This window comes from Python bivittatus, unplaced genomic scaffold (assembly GCF_059951505.1).
Source record: "Python bivittatus isolate LINGU-HERP-01145 unplaced genomic scaffold, Pbiv_v1 ctg000080_np1212, whole genome shotgun sequence".
Taxonomy (NCBI): domain Eukaryota; kingdom Metazoa; phylum Chordata; class Lepidosauria; order Squamata; family Pythonidae; genus Python; species Python bivittatus.
In genome coordinates, this window is record NW_028277035.1 from 45,567,311 (window position 1) to 45,584,005 (window position 16,695).

Below are 16,695 nucleotides of genomic sequence, written 5' to 3' on the forward strand. Positions count from 1 at the left end.
AATTCTCAATGGGGTGTCAGTACAGAAATGGTCCTTTGATAGCAGAAGTAGAAACGTTTTCAGATCTCATTTGAAGGTCATAATGCATGGGTAGCTAGGTGGGGGAGCATTTTTAGATATTTCAAAATTTAGATTTTCAGTTGGATTCAGTTTTGCAAACTGGGGAGTTGCCTAAGGTCACTCCCTGCTGGACATGATAGGACCAACCATTTAAACTGAGGATATTATCACAACTATAATTTTTTTAAAAAAATATGACTGTAAACAGGTTTTAGAACTTTATCAGAGGATTGGTTTTGAAAAACCACAAAGCTATTTTGTACATTTTGTTAGCAAAACTCAGAAGTAAGATATTCTTTACATATTACTTAAATATACACTTAATTTTATGTATTTTTCAAGATATAAAAATCACAGAACAGAAATAAATTGTTTTTCATCTGTTGCCCCTTGTTAGATCTTGTTTCCTCCTCATTGCTACTGAACAGTAAGCCTCCATACATCATCCTCTATTTGTATTACCTCTAATTCAGTTTCCTTCCCTAGGCCTTAATGAACTTGGTTGTTTTCTAGATGTAAGCTTTTCCTTCTCTTTAAAAATAAATATAAAATACAGAACTGACATTAGAGCCTAGCAGATGGAAAATCCAAAGCCACTTAATCTCGCCAGGGTTGAGTTGAAGCCTGTTCTTCCCCATCCAGACCCCCATAGCCTCTGGACACTGAAAAATCATCTCAGGAGTATCTGGTTGGCCTGGGGCGGAGATGTATAACTGAGTATCATCAGCATACTGATAGTACTTTACTCTGTGCCAGCAAATGACCTCAGCCAGCAGCTTCATGTGTTCCCCACTCCCAACTTCCTGAGCTTTTCCAGAAGGATACTATGATAGATACTGAAAGCTGCTGAGAGATTAAGGAGAGCTATGGTGGACATACCACCTCCATCTTTCTAGAGGTCAGCCATAAGCACAAGCAATGCTGTCCCATATCCACATCTGAAACCTGACTGAAAGGGGTCCAGATAATCCACTTCCTCCAGGTTCCTCTGGAACTACAGTGCAACTACTTTCTCAACAATCCTCCTTAAAAAAAGAAGGTTGGAGACAGAAGGAAAATGGTCCAATATGGCTGGGTCCAACAATGTTTTCTTAATATTTCCTGAATATGGATGATTCAGTACAAATAACAATAAGCAAGACATAGAAAAGATGACATTTTATTGAAAATAAAAACTGGGCCTGCCATTGTATCAATAATAGCATTATAATTTTTAAAAAAACTCTGGTTATTGACTTATGAACCTATACCATATCCTGATTATTTTATTCTACTCATGACTGTTTTATTTTAGTCACCTTTAGATTACAATTTGCCTTCTGTACTATGCAACAGCTGAAGGAAAAGAAACTGAAAGAGGAAACTTCCAAACATTTTCTCCAACACAACTGTGGTTGATGTGGATATCAAAAAGGTGGAGATAAAGCTCCTCCCTCAGCCAGTTATTCAGTAACAGCTATGGACTGTAAGGAACTCATAGCTCACAGCTTCTTTTGAGCTAACTGCTCTGAAACACTAAGTATTATTAATACAAAACAAATAAAACCAGAATATAGAGAGCTTCTGAAGAAAAAGTGTCAAAATGACAATTCCAAACATTTAAATTGTATTACTTACATCATAACTCTTAGAGTATTGGGTTTAAAAAAAAAAATTACACAATTATTAAAGCAAGATCAGTGTGGAAATACCTCTCTTCAACCATCCTGGGGAAATAGACTCTAGGACATTCCTCAAAATAGTCACAATGACTATACTTTGTGTTGAGTCACAACTGTTTGCTTTGGCTTGGCTTATATCATTTCAGCCAAATGTAATTTATTCAATAAACCATGAATACAATGAAGGAACTCAGTCATTAACTCAGCAGGCTTCTTATAATGATCAGGCTGGTATAGCTAAGAATTTAATTCCTGCTCTAAATAGGAAGAAGAGTTTTGTTCTAGTTGTAATGCTTACTTGCTGATAAAAAGCACATATTTAAAGTGAAAAGAAACTCAACTTACTAATTGGGAGCAATAAGTAAGTTACCAAGGTTAAACTGCCACATTTGCAACTGACACACCAATGAAGCTGAACTGGACTTTCCTTATTTTGGGAAAAAGTTTATGAGGGATTGTGGTTTCTGCTTTATGTTTCCTTGGAACATGCTGCATTTGGTGTACAAAATTTAGCAAAGTCAATAGAACTCTCATCAAAGTTTCCCAAAGACTTAAACAATCTTGACTGAAATTTTGAGATGGAGATCCAGGGGGCTTCTTGGACTCAAATGGTTTTGCTTTGTGGGATAAAAATGTCAGTAGTAGCTACTTGTGAACACTTTTGAGTTTCCTGTTCCAATAATATTTGGAGAACTGATGTATTTGTTGTATAGCAAAACAGAACTTTACTTGGAGCAAGAAGAGTTAGATCAAAAGTTAAGTTAAACTATGAAGATCACTGGATGACCTTGGGTCTATTTACTGGCAGTCACACACAGCAAACTAAACCGCACATTAACCAGCCACAGTTTAGCCTAGAATGTTGGTGCAGATGATATGGATAGTTCACAGCATCACACAATCCCACACAGCTAGGCTAACCAAGTAAATTGTGGTTAGGTTCACTATGAGTAAGCATATAATGGAAACACAGCTAATGTCCTAGATTGTTACCAATACCAACTCTGGGTCTTGTTTTTTTTTCAGAGAACCTTGGCCAGCATTGTAAATACATCCGCAACTATTACTAGGGCAGCTGGAATCTGGGTGAGAAAGCTCAGAAAGCTCCACTCTTGCTATACTTCTGTATGAGGTACAGAGGGAAACTTACTTGTTTTTCCAGTTGGGGAGGGAGGAGGGACATCGACATCCTTCCTTTTATTATACCTAGGAAGATAGTGATAAAATAGAGGCTATCCAGATATCAACCCAGGCCATTCATAAGTTAGGGTTTACATGCACCTGAAGTAATTGGAATTTTAAATAAAATTAGCTATTAGAGCTTGGGAAGGAGGAATGTCCCAGTGGACTCTGCTTTTCTTAGCCCTTACAGATTTTGGTTTTATCATTGTACCAAGAATCTTTATTTGGAGAGAAGGTCCTGACTATGTAAAGATAAAGGAATCCTGCTTCTTACCTCTCATTTTCTTTTATTGTTCCTCCTTTTCCCCTCCCACAAGCAATACCATTTGTGCATATATAGAGTATGTATTATAGTCCTATCACATGACCATACCTCTGATGAAGTGGACTATGGTCCATTACAAGGTTTTGCAATAATAAATGTATTGATCTTTAAGGTGTCACAAAATTCTTATCTACAGATAGCAATTTGTGGGTGTAGAGCCTATATATGCAGCAACAGAGCTGCTTACACACTTTACATCTGCACATGCAAAATTTATTCAGTATGTACATAAGTTTAGTTAGAAGTTTCAAACAAAAGTGCTATTCATTAATTTATTTAAGGCTCAGGTACATCAATGCCATAGCCTGGCATGTGGTTTACTTTTGGGTTAATGTAGATACTTTTTTTGAAAAAGATTTCCCCAGAGTCAAAAGTTTGAACTCACTCTTAGTTAAAAGATGCCTCCTGCCAATATCAAAGAAAATTGGACATTCGCCTCAAATCAGCAATATCTCTTTATCTGAAAAAATTTGCAGATTCCAAGGGATTTGCTCCAAAGTTTAAAGCAATAAGCAGCATTAATTACAAAGGATCTAGCCCTTTCTTATACTGAGCAAAATATATCTGAATGTTCTTATTTAAAGAACTTGTTAAAATAATTCTGGAATTATTCTGTTCGTTAGTCTGAATGAAGGCAAAAGGAAACATTGTGGGACAAGTACCACCATCTTTCACAGTTAGTTTCATAGGGTACAACAAAACAAAAAACAAGGGGCCCAAATATTGAAAACAAATATCTCCAAAGTCATCCCTGTATATTTTATAAATATAGTTCCTAATAGGGCAATGCAGCACTTTGGATTTGATCTCCAAATGCGCTTCGGAGAGTGCAGGAGTGCAAATGTAGCATCCATTTGCAACACTTTAAAGCAGCTGCATCTTTTCCTCAGATTGTGCAACTGCTGTGCAAGCCTAGGAAAAGTCACAGCTGCTGTAAGTTATTTAAACAGATGCTATGTTTGTGCTCCATAGCACTTTTGAAGTTAGGAATTAAGATGATGAAGCACATTGGATTCTATGTTGAAGTACAGGCAGTGAAACAGAAATATGAAGGATTGGGGGAAAAAAACCCTTTAAGCCTACTGCTCTTTTCCCCAGTCCTTCACATCTGTAGGCAAAAGACATGAACTAAGTTATTTTTTTGAATATTTCTTTCTTCAGTCATTCAAGATACTAACATAGCTTGGGAGTTGCAGAGAGAATTCTCTTCTCATATAAAGCATGAAGATGTTGATAGTACAATTGCAGATATAGCTGTTAGTGTCTTTAGTAAATTGATACTCCCAAACCATAATTTATCAGGATTAGAAAACTGAGCAGTAACCTAGAAAAACTGGCTAAAGGATTTTAGAACTGAAACTTCAATTCCATCCTGCCCCAAGGATTGGCAGCATAATAAATCCAGTTCTCCATGTTTGGAGGAAAAAACAACAAAACACCAGATGACCAAAGAACAATGGGGAGACCAGCAGCCTTCATTGTGCACTTGTCCTGACTCACATCATGTCATCTACCTGCTGTAGAAGATGATACAGGTTCTGTGTTAATTTGTGTTTAATCTAAGGAGATCCATGTTTACTTAAGGAAGTTGTCTAGTTTAGTCTGATTGATGCCAGAAGCAGAAGACATTATTCTAGTTTGCTTTGAAACAATTCTTTTCTTGCTCTTCATAGTCAGGGGCCGAATCTCTGTTGGGAAGCTCTAAAACAAGTCAAGGAAAAGAACCAAATATTTTTTAAAAAATGGAATTGGTATTCACCAAACTGGTATTCTCCATATGTTTTAAATACATCTGGAAAGTACCAGATTAGGAAAGGCTGATCTAGAATATTTCACAAGGGACCTGATTAGATTGTTTTAATTCTAGGTACTAGTAATAAGATCAAATGTTTTAACCCTCCAGCCCAGAGTGCCCAGTAAATTTACCTAGTTCACATACTCCACTCAGAGAGCATATTGTTTATGTAAACAAAGCAGTGTTTTCTTATGATCTCTAGAGCTCTTAAGAGTCTCAGAGCCTGGTAAATTCACAAGAAAGAACTGCAGTAAATTTTCTCTAGATTTAACTTCTCCTACTAACTATAGATATTTATAGCAAGACCACTGCTAGAATGAATTCAAAGTGGTTATTACACAGAGATAATTTTCCCCCAGTAGATTCCATTTTCCCAGCTGATCCTTATGCTGAATAAACTGCAGGACAAAACTGTTTTGTATAAAATACTGCTCTCACTGAGCAATCTATACTCCTTAGCAATACATCTAAAACTGGATATCAGTCTTCACTTCTGAGAAATATGCATAAAGGATACAGGCTGAATGAACTTGGTTCTGCCTCCTAAGCCATCATACCCGATTCTTACCTAGAAGGGAGAAGATTTAGTAATTATTTTAAAGAAGATGTTAAAAAGAGTCAAATACCATTTTGAACAGGTGGCTCTATAACGTGGGCAACAACACCAAAAAGGCTCTCAGTTTTATTCCTGAACATCTGAACTTGGGTGGGACTGTGAAAAGGCTCTAAGAAACTGAATGGAAATGTATGGGTGAAAGCAAAATGGGCACAGCATCATTTATAAGGGCTTTAAAGTCCAACATCAGACATTAAATTGTGTTCCAAAGAAAATTAATAGCCAGTAAAAATGGCGTGAGACTAGGATGATATGGTCTTGTCTACATGTCAAAAATGATAGATGGCCACTAGTTCTAAACATATGCAAACCTCATAAAGATGGATCAAGCAACCTCAATCATATAAAATGATTAGAATGACAGTATGTAAGATGCTGATATACCAACCACATAGGTAGCACTGGAAGAAAAACATATACAGTGGAACCTCGGGTTACGAACGCTTCTGTTAACGAACTTTTCGGGTTATGACCAGCTCCGGCCGCAAAATTTTGCTTCGGTTTGCGAACTCCGCCTCGGGGTACGAATAGGATATGCGGCTATTTTCCCTCCCGTGACACGGTCCGCGGCCATTTTTCCTCCCCTGACACGTGGTTCGCGGCCATTTTTCCGCCCCTGACACGTGGTCCGCAGCCATTTTCCGCCCGACACATGGTCCGCGGCCATTTTTCCGCCCGATACGTGGTCCGCGGCCATTTTCTACCCCTGACATGTGGTCGTACGGAGGGGGACTCTCCCTCCAAGCAATAGCCGCCTCCCTGTCCTCCACGCCAGAATGGATTAACGGTAATTACATTGAACCTTATGGGGAAATTTGCTTTGGGTTGCGACCAATTCGGGGTACGACCAGAGTCACGGAACGAATTAAGTTCATAAACCGAGGTTCCACTGTACTTTCTTTTCAAGACAATGAGAGAAGTAACAGGAATGAGAGCTATTGTACACTCTAATAGCAAACTGAGTACTGACAAGGTTATTACCAAATCAGCAGGGTGATACCAGTAAAGTTAACAGAATCTCAAGGTTTGTAGGTATTTTAAACATGGTGAAAATATTAAGAAAGTAGTTAAAATTCTAAGACCCAAGCTCCTCAGAATTTAGTATTGATCAGAAACCCTCCAACACTGTACCCTTTTATTGCTAATCTCATCTTAATGATACTTACAATTCCTGTGCTTTTCTGGGGTATGCTGTTTACAAGAGTTTTCTTGGACAGGATCGACTTTCTTATAAAAGAAGGTAAAAGATCTTCTAGATGCTCATCATCTGTGTCAGTAGAGCAATTCTGGTATTTTTTTAAAGAAATAGGAGGCTTAAAATTAATGTATTTCCAAATACAACATTTAACAGGCAATGAGTATGTAGTAAGTCCGGTGTTGTGGCAAAGAAACCAGCTTCTTTTAATATTCCTTGAGAAAACAGGCAGCTTTAAAGTTTTCAAAGTCAGTAGCTTTGGTACTAGCAAATGGGTCACAGAACAGCACAGGAAAAAAAAAATGAAAGAATTCAAAGCTAGCTCACAGCATGCCCCTCAGGCCTTAATCAAAGCATTAATAGACATAACACCTAAAACATGTATTGCAGTAAAGTCAATAATTAATCAGTGTTTGAATAAGACTGTCTGGGGAAACAGTATCTATTTCAATATAGTCTTGGGGTGGGCTGAAGCATTTGCAAACAAGCTATAAATATGACTAAATATATTAATTACTGTACCTCCATTGCTCCTTTCAGAACTCTTGATAAATTTGTCACAGATGTCCTAAAACACACATACACATAGAGCACAAAGTTAGTAGCTGCTTAATTGGAAATGAAGCCACTCAGATGTGCTCTAAATATGTCTCATTCTAAGCTTTCACCTAAAAAATAAGTTGGCTGAAGACTTCCGGTGAGCGCCAGTGAACTGATGTCCCTAGATTAGAGGGACAGCATTGCGGCCAAAAATGGCGTCCAAATGCTGGATTTAGACTGCTGAAATCTCTCAGGAGAAAGGAGAGATCTCAAGATTACCCACATGTACTCTGGACAGCTGTTGTTGGGGTTTTTTTGTGAGCAGACGGCAGGAACTATGTTTTTGCGGTCGGCTTGCAATTGGCTGGGAGTTGTGGGATTTCACCAAACTTACAGCTGCTAATGTAGCCTATATGGACTCTAGGTTCGACCAAGGCTCACCTCTTAATCATTTTGGATTTTTAAAAAATTTTTTTGCTGCTTCTTAAAGATTGAGAACCTTCAGATCAGCAAGTCTTATTGAGATCACAGGGTGAGTTTTCTTGAATCCTTTAAAAAAGTTTTAACTACAAGTTTAAAGATTTGCAAAAAAAAATTTTTTTTGGAATATACAGCAAAAGGATGATTAGTGTTGGCTTTAGAAAGTTTTAAACGAATTAAGGGCTTAGATGGACTTGAAAGAATCCTTCCTGTGGGAAAATATCTATGTTTATATTTGGAAACAACTGATAAGATGACTTTGAAGGTTGGATACTAAGGGGCACTAGAAGGAAATAAATGCATCGATGACTACCTTAAGAGAGATCTATAATGAATGGGCTCAGGAAGTTATGACGTTATTTCCTATTAGAGAAAAATTAGAAGGTGTTACTGAAAAGCAACAAGCCCCATTGAATAAAACTGAAATTGATTTGAATGTGGACTCAAAATGATAGCCTATAAGAAAGAGATGGAAATAATGGATTTACAAATGAAACTGGATAATGATTTAATAATTTAAAAAGACATATAAGTATTAAACCAGAAGAGTGACGTGGATAATTTCTCTACATTGGATTTACATTGCTGAAGCTGTCAAAGATTTTCTGAGAAGAGATAGTGAGAATGTGAACAGTGACATGGATAAAGTTTTTCTACTTGAATTACAAGGGAGGCTTGATAAAGATGACAAGGATTCTGAGAGAAGAGACAGAGTATGAGAAAGCAGATGTTAGAACTTTGTTTGAGGGATCTAAAGATTGTTGGGAGAAAGAAGAATATAAAATCAGTTTATTTGATCAAGGTTAAAATGAATGGGTTGCTATTTCTGTCAATGTTTAATGGTTTATTGATTGGGACTGGATGATGGTTTAAAGATTTTATTTGAAGAGAGGAAATAGGGGATTTGTTTAAATAGAAAGGGAGATATAAATATAAAAAGAAGGATTCAAGTTGGGTTTAGTAGATATAGTCTGTAATAGTTATGCTGTTATTTCTGATAATCCTTAATGGACTTTTGCTGATTAATATATGAGAGGTGAGGTTTTAGAGATTGGTTTATAGAGAATGGGGTGAGGTATGGGATGAAGAGATGTTTGGTTTTACTTTAGGAGATAGTGATAAGTCATTAATATTGATTATACTTGCTGGTGATGAAGGAGGAGGTCTTTCCTTTTTTCCTGCACTTTTTAATTTTTTTCCTTTTTTCATATACTGTATTTTATACTATGTAGATTATATTAGTTTTATCTGTATAATATAATAGTAACGTTACTGTAAAAAATGGTTGAGGAAGAATCATAAAAAGTAGGGGTATGTAGGGCTCCAGTAAAAAATAGAGGTTACTATAATAAGCTTTTTCTTCTCAGGTTTTCATAGAACAGCCTACAATCTGAACAACAAGCAAAGGATTCAGAATATCTATTTCTTCTGCATTACAGCTACTCTTCATTCTTTGGCTGAAGTCATAACCTAATTCTTAATATGGAGGAGAAAAAGCCCTCCTTTGTTGCCTTTAGTGTTCAGCTGAAACACTGTATAGATAAAATTTTGGTTAGTAATATGTATATATTTTAGTATGCTAGTTTAGCATAGCAAATTTACAAGTCATAGATGGTTTAGTATGAAATTTAAACAACATATATTTGTATCCTTCTTCCATGTACAACCCCTTCTTGTGCCTACTGGGCTTCAATCACCTTTAGATAGTGGACTTGCAAGTTATAAGTTGTCCTTTTAGAATTCTTTGTTGTGAAACAATTAATACATTAAGATGGCTTTTATTAGACATTCTGAGAAATCAGAAAAATAAGGGCAATAGTATTTGTAAATGCGGTTATATTTGAAGTATGTTTCTGTAGGGATCAAAAGTCACATTTTATATGCATAAATGGAATATGAGGCAGTTTGAGCAAATACAGGGCTAATAAAATTAAACAGTACTTACGGCTTTTTATCTAGCTTGATTTTTTTGGCAGGAGCAACAGCTGTCTTGTGAGACTTTGGAGTCACTACATCAAAGGTAGCATTAAGGTCAATCTCATCATTGTGAACAGGTTGATGAAGCTTTGGATTCATAAATTCTGCAGGAGCAGGGCTGTAAAGACCAATTATGCAAGTATGAGAACAAGGCATAACATGATCAATTGGATAACTACACATGTGCATCCCTCTCTGCTTCTAGCTTATTCCACATGCTACCAGCCTAAAATGTAGTACTGATATCAGAAGGAGAAGGCCACATAAAAAGATACAGTGAAATTCCATTTAAAAAATAAACCCATGATCAAGTATTACGTGTTCATACTTTGGACCCTGGCTACATGTATCTTCATATCCCATCTTAGCACTCTGGAAAACATCTTCCCCCTCAGGTATTGCTACCCTGCCTCATTATGGTGGGGCAATGTTCCTGGGAGGGATGAGGAAAAAATAGTGGGAGTGTTCACCAAGAGTATATACTCCCAACAGGTTCACCTCAAAGGTGTGAAGATCATCTCAGCTCCTCAGCTAAAGCAAGCAGGCATTTATATTGGGCAGCAGCAATATAGGAAGATGCTGGAGGCAGATAATCATTTTAGAGAGAATGGCAAAGGCAGTGGTAAACTACTCCTGTATTTTACTAAGAAAACCAAATGGATAGAGCAGACAAAGTGACTGAGGATATAATGCTGGATGATGGGCCCCTGAGATCACATGACACTCAACAAGGTATGCAGAAAAAGCTGAGGATCTTTTGGAGTACTAATGGTGTTTATGACACTGCTAGATTAAAGCCTTCTGGATATCTACTTGCTGATGTTGTCATGCAGAAAAAGAAAATCTGAAGCTCCAAAGATGGAATTACAGTGGGAACATGAAGTATGAGAACAGAAAGCTCAACAGGGGAAGATGAAACGATTCAACTAATGTCAATTATGACATTTTAGGCATCAGCAGATTGAGTTAGATTGGAATTGGACATTTTCAGTCAGAAGACCATACTGTTTCTACTCAAGACATGAAAAACAAAGAAGGAAAGATATTGCTTTCATAGCCAGGAAGGATATAGAAAAGACATTACTTGGGTACAATGCAGTCAATGAAAGAATGATTTCAATTAGACTTAGTAGACCACCCTTTAATTATCCAAGTTTATGTTCCAACCACAGATGCAGAAGGAGAGGTTGATGAGTCTTCTGGTCAAATTCAGTTTGAAACTGACAGAATGTGTAAGTATGATGGGCTGGTTGTGGTTGGTGATTGGAATAATAAAGGTGGAAACAGTAAGGAAGAAAATATACTTGGACTTTAAGATCTAGGAAACAGAAATGAAGCAGGAAAATAATGTATCAGTTTCTGCCAGTACAGTGATTTCTTTATTGCTAACATAGTTTTCAAACAACCGAAACAATGCCAATATACATGGAAATCACCAAATAGAATATACAGAAATCAAATCAAATGTATTACAGTATTGGTACAAGGAGCTGGAAGAGGTCCGTTATAACATCAAAGATATGGCCAGCGGGCTGATTGTGCATAGATCATAAACTGCTCATGTGCGAGTTCCAAGTCAAGTTAAAATGGAAGAACAAAGCCACCTGTTTCCATGGAGAACATCAGGGATCACTTTGAAGTTCTGAACTTCATCGTTAGGGAACCAGGGGAACTGAGTGGAAGGAAATAAAATAAGTTGTTAAAGATGAATGTGAAAAAAGACTGCCAAAGTTGAAGAAACAAAAGAAAGCAAACTGGATGTCAGAACAAACCATGGAAATTGCCAAGAAGAGAAGAGAGGCCAAAGCTATGAAAGACAAAAATCTCTGGAAGGAACTTAACAAAGAGCTGTTAGAGACAAGAAGCAATATTACACTAGTAAAGAAACAGAAGATAAAAGCAGACACAGAAAAACAAGGAAAGTCTTCTAAAAGATTTCTGAATTCTGAAGAAAATTCCAACCTTGACTTGGTATGCTAAAAGACATCAATAGACAGATATTAACTAATTCATAAAGTTCAAACAAAGATGGAAGGAGTATTTTGAAATTCTGTGTGGTACAGATGCCAACATCCAGATACCTTAGAAGATATTCCCATTTTAAGAAACTCTGGTTCTAGAAGATGAAATCATATCAGCACCCTGGTTATTACAAGTTGGAAAGCTGCATGTATCGATGGAATAACTATAGAAATATGGCAAGCAAATGAAGAAGAATCAATAAAGGTTCTAACCAAACTATGCAATAAATCTGGAGAATGACACAGTAGCCCAATAGATTGGAAAAGGTCAGAAGAAATTGAAGAATTGAACAGTTACATTATTTTTACTCTAAGTTGCCTCACTCAATAACATCGATGAACATGGGAAATTAAACATTTTCCTATATCCATACAATTAAACTCTCTAAATACTATCGTCCAGAATCTTGGTATAACCTTAGGAGACCACTTACATGCATATAGGTGCCATTTGCTTCGCCACATTTTCAACACATATATGGGCCTTTCCCAGTAATTTTAGGTACTTGTACAGGGGTGTAATACCCTCTATGAATTATTTTTAAGCAATTTCCCCTGATTTTTGCTGATATTGATCATAATGTGGAGTTGTGTGTGAGCCCATTGTGTTTCAGAGATATTATATCTCAAGTCTGATTCCCACGCTTCTTTGTGAGATGTGGATCCCACTCCAACAACTTCTAACAGGATAGTGTATATTTTGGATGTTAGAGCTTTAGAGGACTAACACAAGATTTTCAAAGGTTACAATGCTGTTTTCTTATGATTTATATTTTTAGCAAAAAGATTCATTGATGTGTAGACAATTAAGATCCATATGTATCAATTTCTGCTTTAAAATCTCTTCTGGTATTACTTGATTAGTTATAAAATAATCTCTTAAACTAAAAAAAAAAAGATTTTGCTATCTCCACACTTTACTAGATAGCCCTGCTAAATTATTTGGGAAAGAGCCATAATCCGTAACTGGTGTTAATGGGGAGGGAGATGGAACTCATTTTTGCCCATGGTACTTCCAAATCTTCAGAGTCAGGATTTGAGAACAGTCAAGAAACAGAACAGAAAAAACAGTCAAGAAACCTATTGATACATGTTGGGTTTACCTATTTTATCTCTTGCTTCCAGAAAAGCTATCAATTCTGTTCCCTGATTTGTCAGCCACTTAGTTTCCATTTGTGCCCACTTTCTATATTTTGTTTATTTATTTAACAAGATTTAGAGGCTGCCCAAATATAAAATGACCCTGGGTAATTTACACTAAAAAGAAAAAGCAATAAAAAAAGACGATCCCATACATCTAGACAAATACACTTCTTACAATAGAAAACATAACTAACAATTCACTTGAGACACAAATGACCAGGTTCATATTACCATATTTTAGACACATTGTGCAAAGACCCAGGTTTCTTGAGAAGTATATAATACTGAGAAAGGTGGAAGGAAAGAGAAGAAGAGGGCCAGTAGCAAGGACTCAATTACAGTAGCAATGGGTGCACTGCTAGAAGATTTGAAGGACCAGGCTGGGGACAGATGATCCTGGAGAAGTTCTATCTATGTGGCTGCTAAGAGCTGATACCAACTTGATGATGACCAAACACATCTTACTATAAGAGGTTCTGCATTTCCATAGAAAAATTATTCTTACACAAAAATAATGAAAGTAGAAGAAACAAGCTTGCCCTGCAGTTGTGTTAGGATTATATAGATACTGCTACGGTAAATGGCAAAATCCTGAAGTTATTAAAAGGGCCAAAGTGATTGGAAAACTCTGTTCCCCAAACACTGGAATACCACTGCCACTCAGAAGAGACATTACTGGGATAAATGAGCAAGTTAACTAATATGGTGTAAGAAGAATCTTTGTAGCTTTGAAGAACTTGGTTCAACATTCTACAAGTGTCTGCATATATTGTACACAGTTTAAAACATAATATCTCCATTGTTTCAAATTTTAATGTTCTTCCTTTGCTAACCTTTCCGAGACAAGCCGGCTGAGGGCTTCACTGGTTAATGATGGCACTTTTATGGTATCTTGCAGGACTCCTATCTTTTTTTTCAAACTCTGGAAAAAAAGAGTAGAAATTAAAAAAAAACCAAAAAAACCTATTAAAGTCAAGATTTATGTTTTCTGTTTTATACTGATTTTGTGTTGATATTCAGGAAATCTGCATGCTTTCACTTCAATGGGAAAAATATTTGAAAAGAATTTTGAGTATAAGTTATGAACAGGGACACAAATAATGCATTGAATACAGGTTAAAAGGAAAGCCTTACCATGATCTCCTTATCTGCATTTCTCAGATCTGTCTGTGTATTTTTCAATTCTTCAATTGTTTTCTCAAACTCTAGAACAGTTTTCTGGAGCTATAGATGAAAAACTATGTCTCAGAAAAACAGAATCCAATAAGAAATAAAATTATACAAAGTTGTATGTTTCCAAAGAATTACAGCAGTTGTGCTTAATAAAAGTACACTCCCAGATTCAGTATTATAATTTATCATATTATAACAGAAATCTAAAGGAGCCATCTTGAATGCGAACAGCTTACCTATGAAAGAATAATTTCTTGTTCTATCAAACCACCTGCAGAGGGAGCTTCAGGGCGGCTCATGTTTTTAAATGTCAATGAAAAGTTATTAAGGTGCAGCCCTACTTTATTATTTGTAAAGAGAACATTGTAAATATATAACGAATTTTTGCCATTCCCAGTATATGCTCAAAAAAGAAATTCTTTATCAGCCTTCTTTCCCGTATCCTGCCCTAGTGCCCTCTAGATACCTTATTTGGTAAGGTGGGCAAAAAGAGAATGATTGATTCGTTATGATTTATCCAGTGAACTTTCATTTCTGTGCATAAATGTGAGCCTGGACCTCTCCAGTTCCAGTCCAACACTTTAACCATTAATGAGATGTGCTCATGCAATTGTATATATACTGTTGAGATGTGCCCGTGTTAGGACCCATCAATGTTGAAATGGAATATTTGGCATTGTTTCTACATATTTCAGTGACCGATAGAAAAAAAGGTATGTTCTCTGCTCTCCCTGGTAGTTAAGGATCTAGAAAGAGTCACTGCCAGAAAGGAATCCACAGATAATGGTACAGAGTGGAAGAATGGATTTTTAGTTCGATTTAATATTGAAATGATTTTACAGTATGCTGCTTTGGAGCAATAGGAGCAACCTCAGGAATCTAAAGACAGAATCTTTTTCCCTTCCTGATATTATGAACTGTATTCAGGTTCTGTAAAAATGATTACACTTACTGGGAGGGTAGAGCTATTGTTTGTTCTTTTTCTCAACTGCCTGCACTGAGGAAAACCTTGCTGTGTGAGGAAGGGAAGAAAGGTAATGTGAGGAACATGGCAACAATCATAAAATGGGATAGCATGAACAGTTCCTGTTTTGGCAAAACAGTGCTGCCAGACAGTAGATGGGGCTCTTATGAACCGACCCGGAAGGCCTGAAGTCAGAGGGTTGCCAGAGAAAGTCAATCCTGAAGAACTTAGAGCAAGCAAAGAAGAACTGGAACTGATCAGGGTCTGGAAAGGAGGGATCTCAAAAATGCAGTCTAGACCAGTGTTTCTCAGCCTTGGCAACTTTAAGATATGTGGAGTTCAACTCTCAGAATTCCCCAGCCAGCATCAAACACTGGTCTAGATGTCTGAGGAAATAACAAGATGCTGAAGATCTGTCAGCAAACAGAGAAGTTTCCTGACAAGCGCTTTGCTTCTCAGGCTTCACTTTTTTCTCCAACAATATTCCCTGGCTTCCAACATCATCTAATCAATTTTTATCTCAATGGTGGGGAGCTTGACCAGCCATTAACACTTCCTATACCTGCCGTTGGGGCATATTACTTAATAGATGCTGTTATTCTAACTATTCCTGAATAGGAACAAATAGGAAGGAAAAACAGGATTTTAAGTGTGATTTTTCCCTGTAGCTTTTCACAGAATAATTACCAAGAAACTGAAGTAAGCTCAGATATCAATGTCTCTACAGTGTAATGTTACAAGGGCAGATACAGTCTGGTGACCCAGCCTCCAATTACCAGTTACCTTCACCCAAACACCATGGAACAAGATGTGGAGGGTGGGCATGAATGGATCACTATTGCTCAGCAACGTTAAATAATTCTGTTCAGTCTGTCCTTCTGAGTTAATCTTTTGCGCACACATTCTCTTGTATTAATCCTGAGCACACAGCCACCTCAGAACAGGACAGTATGGCACATCCTGATTAGGACATATGCTTCTGTTTATCCCACTGAGAAAGCAGTGTTATTGACCATGGATGGTTCAGGGCAGGCAGTGCTTAACTGAAGAGTATAGGAAAGGAGCAGGTATATGGTAACTTGGAATCACTACCAACAAACAGTTACCAACCACCTCCGGTTGACCTCGGAAATTGGTGTGCTCCCTGGTGACACAGATTTTAATTAGCAAGAGCTGAATGGTATGAACCACACTTCATTAGGCTTTTCTCTTCTTTTTTTTTGTGCAGAAGTTGATGAACAATTTGTCAGTACTGGGTGTGTTGCATGATTATATGGACAAACTGATGGATGAAACAGTGACATTTTGAATTAGGAAGGTTGAGCTGAACTTAACTTTCCAGTTAATAGATAGTTACCAAATTGGCTATGTAATTGGCCAAAAAAGTGTATTTAGGGGACAGTACAGAGAATGAATTTTAAATAGATGCCTCTGCATGTATCTGTAGGAATATCAATGCAACCTTTACCTTATGATTAGCAGAAAACAACTCCTTTCTCAATTTCTCCACTGTATCATTTGATGCTTTCTGGGACTCCTTCAGATTTTCATATTCTCTGGAAG

The 16,695-nt window shown here is 36.9% G+C and overlaps 1 protein-coding gene across 2 annotated transcripts in view; it reads right to left on the reverse strand.

Annotated features, from left to right (window-relative positions):
• Positions 1–274: 274 nt before the first annotated feature.
• TRAIP (TRAF interacting protein) overlaps positions 275–16,695 on the reverse strand; it is a 35,949-nt gene continuing 19,528 nt past the window's right edge. For both annotated transcript variants that reach the window (XM_088133991.1, XM_007425806.3), the window contains exons 9-16: positions 16,601–16,688; positions 14,130–14,219; positions 13,829–13,917; positions 9,800–9,949; positions 7,357–7,402; positions 6,806–6,925; positions 5,541–5,591; positions 275–4,929 (exon numbers count right to left, since the gene is read on the reverse strand). In XM_088133991.1, coding sequence (XP_087990117.1) covers positions 4,804–4,929; positions 5,541–5,591; positions 6,806–6,925; positions 7,357–7,402; positions 9,800–9,949; positions 13,829–13,917; positions 14,130–14,219; positions 16,601–16,688 — 760 coding nt within the window. In that variant the 3' untranslated portion in view covers positions 275–4,803. The remainder of the gene's footprint in view (positions 4,930–5,540; positions 5,592–6,805; positions 6,926–7,356; positions 7,403–9,799; positions 9,950–13,828; positions 13,918–14,129; positions 14,220–16,600; positions 16,689–16,695) is intronic.